The sequence below is a fragment of the Nylanderia fulva genome, unplaced genomic scaffold (genome assembly GCF_048542155.1).
Source record: "Nylanderia fulva isolate GAGA-0341 unplaced genomic scaffold, ASM4854215v1 Scaffold8, whole genome shotgun sequence".
NCBI classification, from domain to species: domain Eukaryota; kingdom Metazoa; phylum Arthropoda; class Insecta; order Hymenoptera; family Formicidae; genus Nylanderia; species Nylanderia fulva.
In genome coordinates, this window is record NW_028190916.1 from 831,960 (window position 1) to 849,195 (window position 17,236).

The 17,236-nt window shown below is 35.5% G+C and overlaps 1 protein-coding gene across 3 annotated transcripts in view; it reads right to left on the reverse strand.

The window, feature by feature from the left end:
* The window catches only part of cnc (NFE2 like bZIP transcription factor cap-n-collar), a 115,884-nt gene that overhangs the window by 54,612 nt on the left and 44,036 nt on the right, over nucleotides 1–17,236 (reverse strand). For all 3 annotated transcript variants that reach the window (XM_029301097.2, XM_029301100.2, XM_029301101.2), the window contains exons 2-3: nucleotides 15,411–15,578; nucleotides 9,578–9,653 (exon numbers count right to left, since the gene is read on the reverse strand). In XM_029301097.2, the coding sequence (XP_029156930.2) occupies nucleotides 9,578–9,653; nucleotides 15,411–15,578 (244 nt within the window). The remainder of the gene's footprint in view (nucleotides 1–9,577; nucleotides 9,654–15,410; nucleotides 15,579–17,236) is intronic.

The following is a 17,236-nucleotide window of genomic DNA, read 5'->3' on the forward strand; positions in this document are numbered from 1 at the left end:
CATAAATTTTTATATACAGATAAAAACAGATTCTTCAATTTTTTTCTCAAAAATATAAATTATTGTAAAATTGTTGCCAATTATATTAATATTTTGTTTATGTAGGTATTTAAATGTATATTAATGCAGTAACTGTTTGTTGTCTCTTACATCGATTCTCTTATGTTAAGCTAAATCGTAAGTGCTGATTTATAACATGTCTCGGTCTGACTTCCAAAGTTCTTTGTTGCAAGTTGTGGTGATGCACAAATTCTTTCGCGAGACATAGTAACCCACATGACAAAACAGATTTTAAATCGGTCGATCTCTAACTAGTATCAAGTCCTTCATATGTGCGTAAAAGAACTTTCATTTCCTTTGAAAATAAATGAAGAAATTTATATATTAATTTTATTAAAAATAGATCTCTCATTTATTTTCTCGTTAAATATTTTTATATTTATTTTTATTTATATATTTTATATTTATTTAAACATAGCATCCTCCCAATAAGATACTATCGTTCCTTTCCATATACGTTTTGTCAATTTCGAAAGCCAACAACAATGATAAAATAAAACAGAGATATATTATAGATTTTTTGTTAATAATTTTTTGTTGAATTTCTAAAAAATAATAAATACCAGACTAATTGTAGCTAATTGTGTTGTAAAATCGCGCGAATAAATGTACGTATTCTCTGAATAAGTATATGTACGTATACCATTATTACTTCTATCATAGTCTCTTCCGATATCTGATTGATACAAAATAGCTTACTTCTATTGTTCGCAAGAAATTCTCAGGAAAGTGCATCAACAAAAAAATATCTTGATGCATTAATGACAGGTTGGAGGTAGAACAGAGAGGGTGTCTAGAAAGGGCTAATGGTACTTCAGGTGACAGGCTGACCTTAACCCACGCGGTCTGATACATATCTATCCTAAATCAACACGATTCCACCAGAAGAACGCGCCTTACTCGTGTCCTAGTAGTGCGGTCTTTTGTTTATTTAATGTTTGGCTTTGCATTCTTCTCCACACTTGAATTTGTGTTTTATCCGGCTTAGCTAAGAATATTTCAGTATAATTTATCAATAGAAAAAATGTTGAAAGAATATTTATTTAAAAAAAACAACAAATGCACAATTTTTAAAAAGACTCTATAATATTTCTAGTAATTTATAACTCTTTTAGGATAACAACAGAGGCTTGGAAAATGTCGTTACTATTATGAATACGGCGCAGCTGATGAAAAAAAGTTTCTTCTTGAAAAGACCGAACATATTATATTATTATCCGGTAGCAGAAGTCGAAAGTCGAATTCGGTGAGGTTTCGACGAGCGGCAAGGCATGTCGATCGCTTATAGAAGTAGCATGATTTGCAAAAAACCTCACAAAATCGTAGAGGCGATCTCAACCAGGTAACGACTTCTACAGACTGTAGACAAGCTCTATTGTACGGCGGCGAGAAGTTCGAAAAGCTAAAAGGAAGAGAAGGAAGAGAGAGAAGAAGATGCTACAAACTTAATTTTTCATCGTTACTGGCGACTGTCGTCATCTCCAACATACTGCAGCTTGACTCTAATACGAGTTTTATGTTAATGTTTTAATCCGCCGATAGAATTGAAACGTTTGAGATATACGAAGGACACGGCGAAGAAGCGAGCGAGCAGCCGCTCGTGCTCGTCGAGAAGGAATCCGGCCCTTTTGTCGAGCACGTCGACGCGGCTTCAAAATGGGCGCTCTATAGCGACGCTGTATTCCATTTTATTAATGTGAGATTAACGGAGGGATTAATTAAAGCGCTCTGACTCGAAAGATTGGAGTCGACTCGCCAATCTGGACAGATAATTACACCGAACGTTGCGATCGGTATTTGTACCGCTACTCGGTTTGCGAGTACTATGCGAAACACATAATATATTATTATAATTATATTTATCAATGTCAGCTTTCAGATAGAGCCTGTATATTGTGTGCTAGCGAGATATTCGCAAGATAATTTCGAGAATTATTATTCTGCACTTGCGTTGCATGACGAATGATATATGTTTTACGAAGATGGAATTCGGAATTCAATTAGCTAATTAGTTTCTTGGGGGATCGGTATATTTAACACATGCGTGAAAGTAAGTGCAGTGTGAATATTTTCTTCCTACAATTGTTGCAGACATATATAAATCCGTAAATGTATGAATAATCTTTTCTAAGAAAAATACTTTCCATCGCAAAGAATTATATCTTTCTTTATTTGATATGCAACCTTTTATATATATCACTTAATTTATTTTTACAAAGATAAGATTAGGTAGAGATTAGATTGGATATAATTTTTACAAATATTATTTTATAATAGTTTTATCTGGTATATATATTATAAGATCAATCACAGTATCGTTACGGTATATCACAATATACCGTTCGGCATATAACAAGCCTCGCATGATTGCGAGATTGTTCCAATTTTGGTGAGCATGTATATTTTTGTATTATATACTTTATCCTGGCGCGATTATATATTTGCATTACGTATTGTACCGGCACGAAGCTAGACACGACGTCGCGGCTATTGTTGCCGCCTATTTTCATCCCGAAGCTTCCTGAAAGTGCCCTCCTGGATTCGTCCCGAATCCGTGGCGTGCAACGAGCCGCGATATGAGTAATGGTGCGTGCTCGTGTTACAGGGGTAGATGTGGCAAGTCATGGCCCCGAGTATCCCTGTAACCCCATACACGCCTCGCCAGCTGCCCTCACAGGCACATCCCTCATGGGGGCTGCTGCTGGCTGGGCATAGCTGGACTAACATGGCGGAACACGCACAGCTCCAAATATTGATTCCCTCTTGGGACGTAGTGAGGAGTCGAATAGCGCCCACAAAAATTGTCCGATGAATGGAGAATTCGGACCGAATTTCAGGGCATAATTTCTCTTGCGGAATTTATTATTGTTCAATCCTTTGATCCTCCGCACACATTCGTTCCCTGTTACAATTCTCGAAATGTCTAAGTTTTTCTAGCAAAATTAAGAAGAGCGCGAAGGGAAGGAATTTATAATTCAAGCTGATTTTTTTGCAGTTATTCCCGAAAAGAAGAATGACGAGGAGGATTTCAAGAATCGCGGAGTGTTCGATCCGGAACGATTCGAAGTGGGCTTCCCGCGTCTAATTCCAAATCCACTTCGGGAGAAATTGGTCACGGTTATTGCCACGCGTGGAGATAGTCGGATATTATTTTTTCCCCTCGAGGCAATCCTTGACGAATCGAAGAGGAAATTAACGCAACCCGATCTATCGATTACATCTATCATTTTTTTGTCAACTGCATTTTCTCGGTTATATTTTTTTTAAATTACCCTTTTTTATATATATTGAAAAGTTATATGCTAATTAATTTTTTATATCATTACTATGTTATTATAACAACATCGTGATTATAAATATATAATTTCTAATTACAAATAAAGTCATTTTAGAAATCTCTCTCAAAGAAATTAATTCAAATGTCATAGTATTAAATTTCAATGTTATATGATTCAAAATTAAAAATTCAATGTTATATGATTCTAATATTATCTGGGTAATTGTTTAACTCTTTCATAACTTTTATAAGAAACAGGATATTTAAATATTTTAAATTTTCTTATTCGTTATTTGTGGTCATATAAGAGCGTTATACATGTACCTATACATATATAAGCCTATAATAAATTGAAAAATTTTAAATTGATATGATCATGGAATAAAATACCTTCATCACATATAGTATAAAAAAACTCATGGATAAATACTCAGAGCACTATCTTTAATGAACAGCAAAAAAAAACTCAATTTTATCACTGTAGAAAGAATTGATCCTCCAGATCTCTTTCATAGACTTCATAAATATCTATAATGTAATGAAATTCGATGAAACATTACTTATATACACGTTGTTGTAATGGCTTCTACGTCTATCCATTAATTAACATTTCGATATATTAGAGCTGAAAATCGACAAAAAAATAGTCAACCCCCAGGCGGCTGCGCATACGCATGGCGGATGCGGCCATACTTTCTACGATATTCCCCCTCGAGATTTCAGTCTACGCAACGGATCTACGCACTATGCGCCGCCCGCGCACGTGGCAGATGTTCCGTTTTATGCCCTCACGCATGCGTCCATCTATTGAGAAGTCCCCACCAATTTCAATTTTGCTGTCCTACAACTCGAACGCTTCATCTTACCTCGATATACGTTCCCTCAATTTACTAAATTACTAAAATAACGAAGATCTTAAGTTGCCCTTTAAATTACGTAAGCTAGATTCTTTATTAGCTACTTAAAAAAATTCAGACTGTTTATTCAATTTTTAAGATGTAATTTTACGCTGCTAATAATCAGATCGTGTTAAAAAAAGTATAGACTTTGTGATTAATTTATAGTATCTAATTTTTTTTAATACTTCGTAGATTAAAAAAATTGTTTGAAGAATCGTGCGTGGAAAAAGTGTGTGCTATGTAAATACGTTGCAAGAATTTATGGTTGAATACTTAAAATTGATTGAGTGCTTAAAAATTATCATATTCTTTTTAGCTAAATGTAAATTTTTCGGTCGATTTACTTGAACTAAACGTAATTATCTGCCATAAATGTCTTTGAACACAATTATTTTTGAAAAAATATAAAATATCTTTAATTATTGTATTCATATTGCTCGGTATTCATTATAATATTTTTTAAATAAATCTCCGTAATGATAATAATTTTCCGCGATCATCATTACATCATAAATAAAAAAAAATGAAGCAAAAAAGCCGGTTATCTGGAATCAACGTTTTTTAAATCTACGAAGTATTAAAAAAAATTAGATACTATAAATTATTCACGAAGTCTATATTTTTTTTAACACGATCTGATTATTAGCAGCGTAAAATTACATCTTAAAACTATCACCAATGCGATCATCGCGCAAATAAGACGCGCGTGTATATCGTGTAGGAGTAAAATTGCAAATAGAAATTATAGTTATTCATGTATTATGCAACATGTGTTAAAATAAGGTGTGGCATGTGTTACTCAAGAATTTGCAAACAATAAAAATATATTTTCAAAATGAAAATCGTGGAAAAGTTTATTTTTAACATTAATTGTTCGCGTAATGTCTTTAAAATATGCAAAATCACAAGATTGTTATCAAGATAAGACAAATATTCAAAACAACTTTATAAATTATATATTGTTTATTAATTCTCATTTATATATTAATTCAATAAACAATATATAGTTTCATAATAAATAAATATAATAAATAATTCAATAATACTACGATAAATAAAAATACGTAAAAAATTCAATAATAATTATTAACTTATTAATATCAAAATTTAATCAAAGAAAAATTGAAATAAAATTATATTTCGATAATTAAAAGACTTATTCTCTTAACATCGATTTTTATTTCACGCGAATAATTTTTTATTGCATAACATTAATCTCAATATCTACGATTATAACTGATTAACAAACAAATTCTTCCGCTTTTAAGTAGAATATCTTTCTACTTAAGAGTTTCTGTAGAAATTTTATATGATCTACCTGTTTAATCCATGTAGTCAAAGCTACAGATAATGTCACAGGCTTATATCTGAGAAGGTGGAGTTGTAGAGGTTGAACACCTATTATATGACTTGAATCTTATGAGGCGTAACGAAAACCGATATATCTCTTAGCACAACATCGATCTCGATACAAGTTATTCAGTATAGAAGGTGTTAATGGTCGGCTAAACGATTATCCGAACCTTTCCATTCGTATAGACGTATCGTTATAATAAATATAAAAGTATCACGAACATGCGATAGTCGGGTTATGCTCTTATTGCTTACCAATCACGTATAAACACTAAGACTATCAAATATCTGTGCTTATAATCTTGACGTTCAAATAAGTTTCACTTCGATTAAACTGCGCGTATATTGTATTATTGTACGGGATTATTTTCGAGAATCCTAAATATTTTAAAATTAATAAAACAGTTGTTACGAATAAAATTCACTGCAGTCCTAAAAATTCATTTAGTCGACTGCGATTGAATGCGTTGATACATAAAATGTGTCAAAAGTGCACTTAATACGTACGCACGCGTTCGAGACAATGTTATGATAATTTATTCTGTGGATGTAAATTTTTTACACGAGTCGCCATATAATCCATCATGCTTCGTCAAATTGGTACAAGCACTTTGTGTTGCAACGGTAACGTATATGCTGCCCTTTTCATTCCTTCCTCGGTTTCTTTTCATTTCAAACTATGTACTACCCTCGCGCGCGGATATAACGATTCGCATGAAATATATTCTATAAATATGATTATTCTCGTACGATTCAAGTATCAATATATAGCTTGTGTCATAAATGCCATATTAGTTTTTTTATGACAGATTTTATGATAAATTCAACATCTTTTCTTATCAAAAATGATGGAAAAGAGGTCTTTAGCAATTTTGTAATATTTAATAATAAATATTTGTAGCTTTAATCAAATTTTAACTTCAATTCATATTAAACCAATAAGATTGTTTAATATACTAATTGAAAATTAAGGCTTCTTTTATATAAGTATCAAAGCGAAAAAACTAGAAATTAAGATGTCTCGTACAAATGTTTGATAGAAAAAAAATGACGTGTCAAGATTTTCCGATTTTGCGTAAATTGACGAGTTTTTATGATTCATGACAAGCTTCAGATGAAATAACGTGTAGTGCGACTTTCTTTAAATAGTTTCATAATTAATTTTCAATCAAATCGATCGCTATTTTTTTTCAGCGTACGCATCGCACTCTTGCTTTATATTACAACGGACCACCATTTTCTCCCATCAAACCCTACGGAATAAGAATGATGGAAGAATTTCTTACGTATTAGTCTAGTAACTCATTAATCATATACGCCATGCGCCGAATATCTCGATTGATCAACGACGAGATAACCGCGTAATGAGCTCTGCTGCTCTTCTTGGTCCATTCTCGGTTTAAAAAGTTATTACCGCACTAACGGATTAATTTGTTTCCGCGTATCGTTATGGTAAGCGAAGAAATACTTCAATCTATAGCGTTCTCCTTAAGCTGTCAATAATTTTTCAATATTACTTTTGACGAATAAACTAGAAACCGTATGTGGTTGAAAAAAATTAAAATAAAAAGAGAGATATTAATACCCGAAATAATTTTTATACAAACCGTGTAACATCTGTGTAAAAAATATATGAAAATCTTTTAATTTGTAAGAAAAATGTGTATGTGTAAATAAAAATATATAAATCTAATAAAGTTATTTCAAATGCTTAATTAATAGAATATCTTATTAAAAAAATGTCCGCATAAACCTTATGGATTTTGGCCCTTGGTGAAATTGGCTGAAACTGTAGTATGTTATAGTTTTTGATTCGCTGATCAGAAATCTCCACATAGGCACAAAGTTTAAGAATGACTACTTTTTTGCTACAGCCATTTAAAGTGTTGAATTTTAGCATTATTTCAGTAACGTTCTACATCAGTTTTTGCCAGAAAATGTGAAAATTCTGATTTTAATAAAACTTTATACACATATTAGGAGACTAAATAGATAAATTTATAAATATTCAGTTCATGTTTAAAAATGGTTTTAAATTTTTAAGAGATAAAACCATCTCTTATATATAAAGCAGGTTTTTGCTTTTCTCGAAATATATTTCGGAAAGCATTCGAGATATATTTCGAAAAAAGCAAAAAACCGCTCTAATATGAGGTGTAGTTTTAATCTCTTAAAACCATTTTGGAGCAACAGCTACGAAATATTTACAAATTTATCTATTTTGTCTCCTAACATAAATATGAAGTTTTACTAAAGTCAGAATTTTCAATAAAGTTTCTTGCAAAAAGACTGATGTAAAACGTTACTGCAATAATGCTAAAATTCAACATTTTAAATGGCTGTAGCAAAAAAACTAGCCATTTTCAAGCTTTGTGCCTGCGAAGACTTTTGATTAGTAAGTCAAATATTGTAACATACTAGTTTCAATCAATTTAATCGAAAACCAAAATCTATAAAGTTTGTGCGGGGTTCTTTGTAAGCATATATAGATACACAATATTCAACAACATTTTTCCCTGTTTTCAAAAATCTTTTATTATTTCAAGTATTGTCCATTGCTTTAAAATGATCTTTGAGATAATGACATATAACTGAGACGTCGATATATGTATGTATATGTATATGGATTTCTAAGGAGAATTTAACAAGCGGACCTTCGTCAACCGTCGATAGCATGCTCGACGTAGAGTGTCTCATAGCTAGGCGTATATTCTGTCGGGCGTAAAGTAATTAAATGCAGAGAGAGAGAGAGAGAGAGAAGAGAGAGGGAAACCGAACCCGACCGAAGGGCTGGACAGGCTGGTGGGGTTGAAAAGACGAGAAGGTAGGGAGGAAGGTAGCGAGGGCGTTCCTGAAGCCACTCCCCAACCTCGAGTCCTCCGGAACTGGAACCTGCTTGCTTGGAAACCTGTAGTTATATACCTGAATAAAGTGCACCTTGGCATGCAGGTAGACGCCGCGGTGTGTTACATGCGCGCTCGTTACAGTCTCCTTCCATTTCTCTCTCGCTCCCGACATTCGCGCAAGTGTCCTCGAGCGTTCTCCCACATGCAGTTCGTGTCGCATAACATTTCTCGCTGTTAGCGTATTTACCTCTCCTTTTATTATGCGACAGAAAGTGCGCGCGATAAGAATGCCAAAAAGAAAAAAAGACTAGACGACGTAGCCTAGTCTATTAAAACGTTTATTATCACAATATATCATATATGTATGAATATACATGATATATACGAATTCCAATTAAGTATACTATAATTCTATTAATTTTACATTGCGCCTAGAGTCTTTAATTTCGACGAATCAATTACTTAATTACGTAAATGTAAGTCCTCGGTCATTTTTATAATCGTTATTCATGGGAAATTATAATAATTTTAATTAGTTCAATTCAATTGCTCTAGTATTTTTGATATATGTATCTTATTAAGAATCGCACGAAATATATTTTCAATTTAGTTGACTAATATATTTTTTAAGTTTAAGACCATACCTTTTTAACGAATGTGTTCTTTCACGATGTATATAGCAACAAAATGTTTCATGGTGTACGGTATATGTACTTCCAAAGGAATGATCGACGAAGTGCATTCGGTCGGCGTGTTTATGCTAATTAGCCACGCAAAGGCGCGGCCAGGTGCGGCTGACTCGGACTATAGCGAATGTTCGGATTGGATCTTACAAATTGCCGCGTTAATTCGATACGCTCCGGACATAAAGAGCCGCAAGAACGCCAGATGTATTTAGTTGTTCTTGCTAGCATATGAACAAATGTGAAACATGCGTGCAACGCGTATGTATGGATCAATTCCTTAATTAGTATTTAAAAAGGAAATTGCGATCTATAATAATTTCGATTAAAATAGCTTATTTATAGTCATCGTATAAACGCCTTTAATCGATCGCGAATATATTTTTTCTTCCTGAATTATTATATAAATATAAGAGATGACACATGGAAATAAAATAGAAACATCGTAAATAAACTTACCGGTTTCGAGATCCACGGTGTAAGGAAGTCCTGCCCATGGATCATCTTCCTGCGATTCAGGCTCTTTGGCATCATCCTGGAAATAACTTTTTCCGGTAAGTGATAGATCCAAGCGAACGAAAGGATCATCTCCTTTCGTCCTGAGATGTCTCAAAATGTTCAGACAAACGCGACTCGTCCCCGCGAGTAAAGTTTATCTCGAACTGTAAAAATATTTCTTATATTTATAATATTATATTTATATTTATCTATAATTAAATTAATTAAAATTAATCAATTAATAACAGTGCATAAATCGCGACAAAGAGTAAATTAGCTGGAAAATTAGATTGAACGAGCGCCGAGATGTAATGAGCGCTGACCGTAATTAACGACGTTGCAGCGTCCAAAGGACGCCAAGCAGGAGCGAAGGACCCGTGGTGTGGCTTTCGAAAAGAGATGTGATCGGCACCGGAGCTCGATCGCATAAAACGTAATTCCAACAAAGATGATTACGAAGCCGACGAATTTAAGATGAAGCTCGTCAACAAGTTCGGCAACAATGGCCGAATTCAGTCGAACGCCATTCGACTCGGCCAAGGTCGAGTCTTATGGAGACGTCATAATCAAGCGGCCGGCCGACCCTATATACCGCCGCGCCGACGTGAAAAAGGGCCCAAGGGCGCGCGTATGTCCTGGGCCATAGGTCGCCCGTAGCGTGGCGATACATGCGAGCTGCAGTGAAATGAGTTTAATGAAAACAGTATTGTACTCGATCATTAATCATAGCGAGTCCCTGATAGCAACCATCCACGACCGCAGCCTCCTCTCTATCCATCCCTTTTCCCCTCCCTTTAAAAATCCGCCTCTCTCCCTCTCCTTTTTTTCGCTGCTCTTCCTCGTCGATCCCTCTCGAATCTTTCATCCCCCCGTTCTGCCTACGCTCTCCGGTCATTTTTTCATTCGACGATATGATGTATCGTTGTTGAGTGGTGCGTTACGCCGAGCTCGACGTTATGAATACGAAATTCAATCTATCTCGGCGTTCTAAAATCGAATTTACACGAAATCGACCACTTCGCTACGAACTATTATATAGAGTTATTCGACCGTTAGAATAGGTCCGAAAATATTTTTTATCCATAAAAATCATATTATTATCAGATAAATGTAACTCTTTTAATTTATATCCTTTAGTATATCTAAAGTTGAACAAAACGTTATTTAGAAATGAAAACCGCCTGCTGCTCGAGAAGTTTCTGCATCTTCAAATTGATCCTAAAATATTTTTTGAAGAGTCACGGCACAGCGTATAGCTATGCGCTTTATTTTGGGCCCACAACGTCATCTTCTTCGACTCTCGAAGAAAACGTCGGTCCTGCTCGACGACGCAGCCCTCGATGCGACAATGGGGGTCCTGTCAGCGATACGAACTTGCATAGCCGGCATAGCTCTCAATTAAGGTTTACGAACTGTTACAACTGTCTGCCCCGATCAACCGCTTTACAAGGCCTAGCGTGGAGATAGAAAGCATAATTCAAATCAACCTTGATCGACGCGAGTAAATACGAATTCAATACGGTATCGCGGCCGCCAAAGATACGGCGCGAGTCACGCTGGTTCGAATCGTATGGAACTCGCGACACGTTTCACATTTCGTGCCTCGTTCTGAATATTTCGTTTCAATAACCGGGGATGATTTTGAATGAACAATAATTAAATGTTACAAAATTTTTTATAATACAAAAAAAAGCAACGTTGGTTGTGCTAAATATATATAGAAAATAAAATGGAAAAACGTAATTTTTATAGTACCAATAAAAAAATCGTTCCACGAGAAGAGAGATGAGTAAGTTGCTAAAAAATAGCTCCACCGGAAGGAATGGATACAAAAAATGCGATAAACTCGATCATCGGTATCACCACATGTGCGCGCCATTTTGTTCCGAAATTCCAGCCGATGGAAACAATCGGGACAAGAGGAGAAAGCCAAACCCACTTCGGCTCACCGGGCGTTTTCAATTTCCAGGACCATCAATACGTCCCTCGGAATACCCCTCCCAGAGTGTTCCAATCTCTCTGGCTCCCGAAATCCCCTCTCCCTTCGTTCGCTATCTCTCTTTTTCTTTCGCGAGAAACGCTTTGGATCGACAAATTCTCTCTATCTCTTTCTCCTCTCTTTTTGGTCCCGATTCTCTTCCGTTCCGATAGGTCCATCGATGGCGCCCCTCGTACCAAAGGGGATGCTGCGTACATCTATCATTTTACCAGACCCTGCCGGCTTCACGGATACATCGCAGGAACAAATGAACGCTAGCCATTTTGATGGTTTTATGAATACGCTCGGCGAGGATGGAGAACGGGGCGAGAGAATCCGTTGTTTTCGACATCCTCCTATATCGCGCGGATCGACTCATCCTCTTCTTGCCACGGGGTCCTCCTCACGAGTCTCCCTCCTCATTCTTCTGGCACCGAGACGGAATCGCTCTAATGGAGCCCGTCGTCTAGGAAAGCTCGCTTCATTTGAATCGCGTTGGTGGATTAAAAATTCGCGTCAGTCACGATGGCTCCGAGGAAGCGATTCTCTAGAATCGAGAGTAAGACGCTCCGCAGCGATTCATCTTGTGCGCAATACGCATTCGCGTTAAAACAATTCAACGAGGCAAGGAACTCTCTAAGTGGAAAACGATCGAGTTTTGCATTACGTTTGTGCGTTGCAGACGATAAATCATTGGTACGAATCAATGCTGACTGATGAGACGCATAAAGATATACGCAATCTATAGTAAATCGCAACGAATATTAAAAGTATCTGTATACGTTATCTGTAAAAGTATATGTATGTAAGAGAAACATTGTAAGAATAGTCTATTTTTATTGTTACATTTTTTAATTTAATTGAACATCTCTAATTGTTGCAATATTATTAATAATATTTTTACGTGCATCAGTCAAGAAGTAACATGCGAAAAATCAATAAATATAGATAAATACCCGAAAAAACCGTGACGACGTTTGCTAAGCGGGAAAATTTGTTGTCTTCGCGACGAATGCTTTCCATCCTGAATCGCTCGATCGAACTTCCTTTTTCCTACTTTCTAGATTGACGTTCCTCTAAACGCCTCCATAATTCATTCCCGTTTCGCAGCGAGACGGAGTCGCTCTAATGGAGCCTGTCGCCGCGACGTGCACCGATCATTTAAATCTTGGCTCTGGATTAAAAATTTTTACCAGTCATGGCGGCTTGAGATAATTGTACAACAGCAACATGCAACGTGGTTTACAGTAATTCACTTGCCTAGCGTCTTCCTAGTGACATCAATGTCCTTTTTGCATAGCACAACATGTTGACAAATATTCTGCGTTCCAAGATCCTTTATAAAATACTTTCATTGCGCCATTTACCTTGATTTTAATTTAGAGGGTGGTAATTCTGTAAAGTTGTCTTTTAATAGACAATTTAATTTTAGCGAATTTTTATGTCGAAAGAAAGATCCAGGACCATGCAGATATCAATAATATATCAAGAATTAAGCTCGTCAAAATTCTACGGATTTTTAATCCAAAAAAGTGATATTTGATTCAAAAAATTACGCGCAATCAAATTTTCTCTTTATCGCTTCTAACAACGCCGTATCATTTTTTTATTTGATCGCTGCTTGTCTTCGATTAAAACAATTCTGCGGCCAGACGTTGGAACAATGCATGTCAATAAACCATCGCGATGCAAGACAGAGAAAGAGAAGTCGAGAGACTGAGCTCTTCTTTGTTCTCAGCTGTTCGCGGACCGTGTCTCGGATCGATATGTCGGCTTTCGATCGGGATCGAGGGTCTTCCCCGTATTATTGGGCTCTCGAAGACGGCGGCGAGCCCCCACAAAGGTGGGACTTGCTGGAACAATGCGATCTTCGTAGAGGAAGAGGTCGATAGAGACGATGCGGCGCATAGCGACGTCGGGAAAGAAATCAAGAAAGAAGGAGCGCCGACTACCGAAGGTCGTGAGAAGAAGAGAGAGAGAGAGAGAGACAAGCGAAAGAAGCGAGGCTGAAGAGAGGATGAGACAGAGAGGAAGACGAAGAACGTCGAGGAGTCTGATGGGTTACCCGCCCAGAACGTCGATGCATCGTCATTGTCGGTGACCATCGTATGGATGAGCTCTCGTAGGCTCGAATCTGCCGGATACTTAAATGCGCCTCGTGTCCATCCACCGAAACGCGCCAAGCGAAGAAAAGTCGTCGCTATCGATAAACTTGCATTGTACGACAAAAATTGGATCAAGAACCAATTGGAATTCGATCGACAAAAGAGAGTTCTTCATAAATCGATTCTAGTTCGAGCGATTGAGGAATCACCATTGTTTCGGTATATATTATCATAGATGATAATCGAACAACAGAGTTAAAAGATTCATCATCTTGTTATGATAATAAGCAGGATGAAATAAAAGCTCTCTATATTAGAACATAAATTATATCATTTTTGCAGCATATGAAATAATATTTTATTTGTATAACACATGTTAATAATATGTTATATTAGAGTCAATAATTTCTGCAAAAAATATCTTTACAGAAGAAGAGAACAAAAAAAATGCTAAAAAACGTATTAATTCATAATTTCTATCTGTAATGATATCAATAGAATATTATTATAATAAGAAATATTGCGGCCAGTCAATCTTCTACACAACTGAAAAAAATTACAATAAATTATTAAAGCATTGCAGCATCTGTGACACTGTATAAAGACATGTGTCTTTTCGTGGAACATTAATATCATCGTAAATATATCGTGAGACAAAACATCCGTTATCTTGATCCGGGTGTGTGCGTATAACTTCGAAAAGACAAGATCGATGGCCGATATATGTAGAGATTGGAATATCGATTAAGATTATATCTCCGAGAATGCATGGACTCCTAATTTCTCTTTGGGTCTACTAAAAATGGCCGCTATGGATTGGATCGGCTTAGTGTCTCCGATCGAGATCGATCATCTACTAGCGATTATACGAGTACGGAAGTTATACGCTAACTAGAATAAAATCGTAAATAAAAATAAAATTGCTTTAAATAAATATTTTATAAACGATGCGAATGTTGACTTTCAGGAATAAATTTTATATAGAATGTACAATAGATGATAAAGAAATAACCTGAGCGCCAAATTCCACTGTTAATCGAGCAAGCAGCGTCAATCTTATATTTGAGATACTTCATGATTAATTTCATGAATCGATTTAAATCTATTTATACATATATATATATATAACGCTGTTGTTTATGTTTCACATCAATTAGCTAATATTAATAAAAATGCATACCAGTGTATGCTTCTATCAAACCAAGAAACGTCAAATTGATTCTTAATGGTAGGTAAAAGCAAAAACGAAGAATATCCTGAAATATTCTGCAATGTATGTATAAATACCCGGAAGATAAATCTGTAAATCTTTTTCTTCTGAAACGTCGCGGAAAATGTCGCTTCCTATTCGCGCAATGCAATCGGTCGATGATTACCGGAGAGACAGAACGAAAAAATGCGCGACGTCGCGAGCCATTCTTTAACGTACATATGTATGCTCAGCTTTCTATCTCCAATAATCACCCGGGGGACACAGGAAGACATCAATGGACCCGTTGGCACACGGAGAAACGAATGTTTAAATTGAGTCCGAGGAAGCAAACGCTTCCTTTTACGTGCGTGAAAGCAGAAAGTTCTTGAGAAACAATTGCTCATTAGCTGCTGCGATTGGAAGACCGAAACAACGAATTCGTGTAACCTTGTGATTTTGGAGGAGAAATGAGTCAAGGAGAATTCAAAGGTATTAATCAGAAAAAGAAGTTTTTCGTACCTTTTGATTCGTGGCATTAATAGCTTCCAAAGCTTTCAGCTTCTCAATTTCGTCTGCTGATTCTTTTTCTGATGTAGATGACATTTTGGCGGGTGTCGTGGCTGGTTCCACCAACGTAAATCCGAGATCCACATCCTGCTTCCAAAGAACCTCAATTAGATCCATATCCTGAAATCAAATGTCCACGTTGATATGCCATTATTATCCATGTATGTGAAAAATCTCACTATTATTAATTTAATTAGCTTTAATTTAATTTTGTTTCTCTGTATATAGTACGACGCAATATAACCAATATACATAATAATAATATATTGTTTAATTAAAATGTCACGCGTGATTCCTTAGGACAAAATGTATGTAAAATACTTTTTGTTCATTATCTAGAAACGGAATATATATGCGGGTGATACTCTATAAATGCAAATCAAATAAATGCGAGTGCATATACGGGTGAAACTCCATTTTATATGCTTAATTCTCCTCTGTATCCATTTCAGTCTAAAAATGATATTCACGGAAATTAAACTTATATCGCCTTTTAAATGTTTTCTTTATTTGACTATAAAATGACAAGTACTTTAATGTCTTTATCAAGTATTACCAGGTGTACATAATTTAAAAAAATAGCAGATGCATGTATGATGCGCTCTCTCAAAGTATATAAAATTTATTAATATAACTCACATGCTTGCAGAAAGATAATAATAGACCATTCTAAAATTAATTTTACTGCTTAATATGCATATGCAATTAGGTTTTTAATTTTACGATGCGGTCGCGCGATTGGCATTTACGATTTTTTAAATTTTGCACCGAGTAATTATAATATATCGCTATTAAAAGTCGCACGATTAATGTTCCGATACTTCCATGACAAAATGCAGCATTTTCGTTTATATTTATTTTATATAAGTTAATAACATCTGGCCTCGATTGCGTTCAAGCTCAGTCCCGATCTTCGAGATTCATTTTTGTTGCGTCTCGGATGTCCCTCGCAGGGAGTCCCATCGACGAGTGTGTACAAAAGTGCATGATTAATGATGGCCGAGTATCGATGCATCTCGAAATGGAGGAGATCGAAGAAAGGACCTGGGAGAAGGGACCAATCACATGACGGAGCACAATCCTCGGGGCAGCTGCCCCGTAGGTTTTAATCGAGCCAATTTCGCCGAGTTCGTACTGAGCCTCGTTAACCAATCTACGGATTTTCCTCGCCAATCTAAAATCCTCTCCGTACTCGCGGCGCTACATGAAATGATTAACATGTTCAGAAAGAAAAGACCAACTTATGTATGTGTGTATCAATTTATGTACCATGAAACATTTTTTGTCTTTAAAAGTTCCAGTTACAGTATTATAGCTTATATATCATATACTTTATATATACAGGTGCAAACGTAACTTTCTTTTATTATTTTCAGATGACAAATATTAAAAAATATTTTTCAAGAGTATATACAGTATTTCTAAAACTATGTTAGAAATTTTAAGGGTGTATTTTAGGAGTCAAAAAGAAGAGGTTAATAAGAAAAAAAATTCCTATAAATATGGGTCCAAAAATGCTTTTCTTCCAAATTATAGCCCCCTAAAGTTGGGAGAAAAAATTGAAAAATGTATTAGCTATCGGAGATTTTTTCACAGATCGTTGAAATTTTGCACAATTTAATCCGATTTTGAGAAAAATAGGGGGGAATGCTAGTTTTTATTTTTAGACACAGACAAGTTTATAGAAACTTTTTTCTTATTTTAACCCCTAGAATAGGCCCTTTTAAAATCTGACATAATTTTCACGTAAACAGCCTGTATATAATATATAAAAGAAT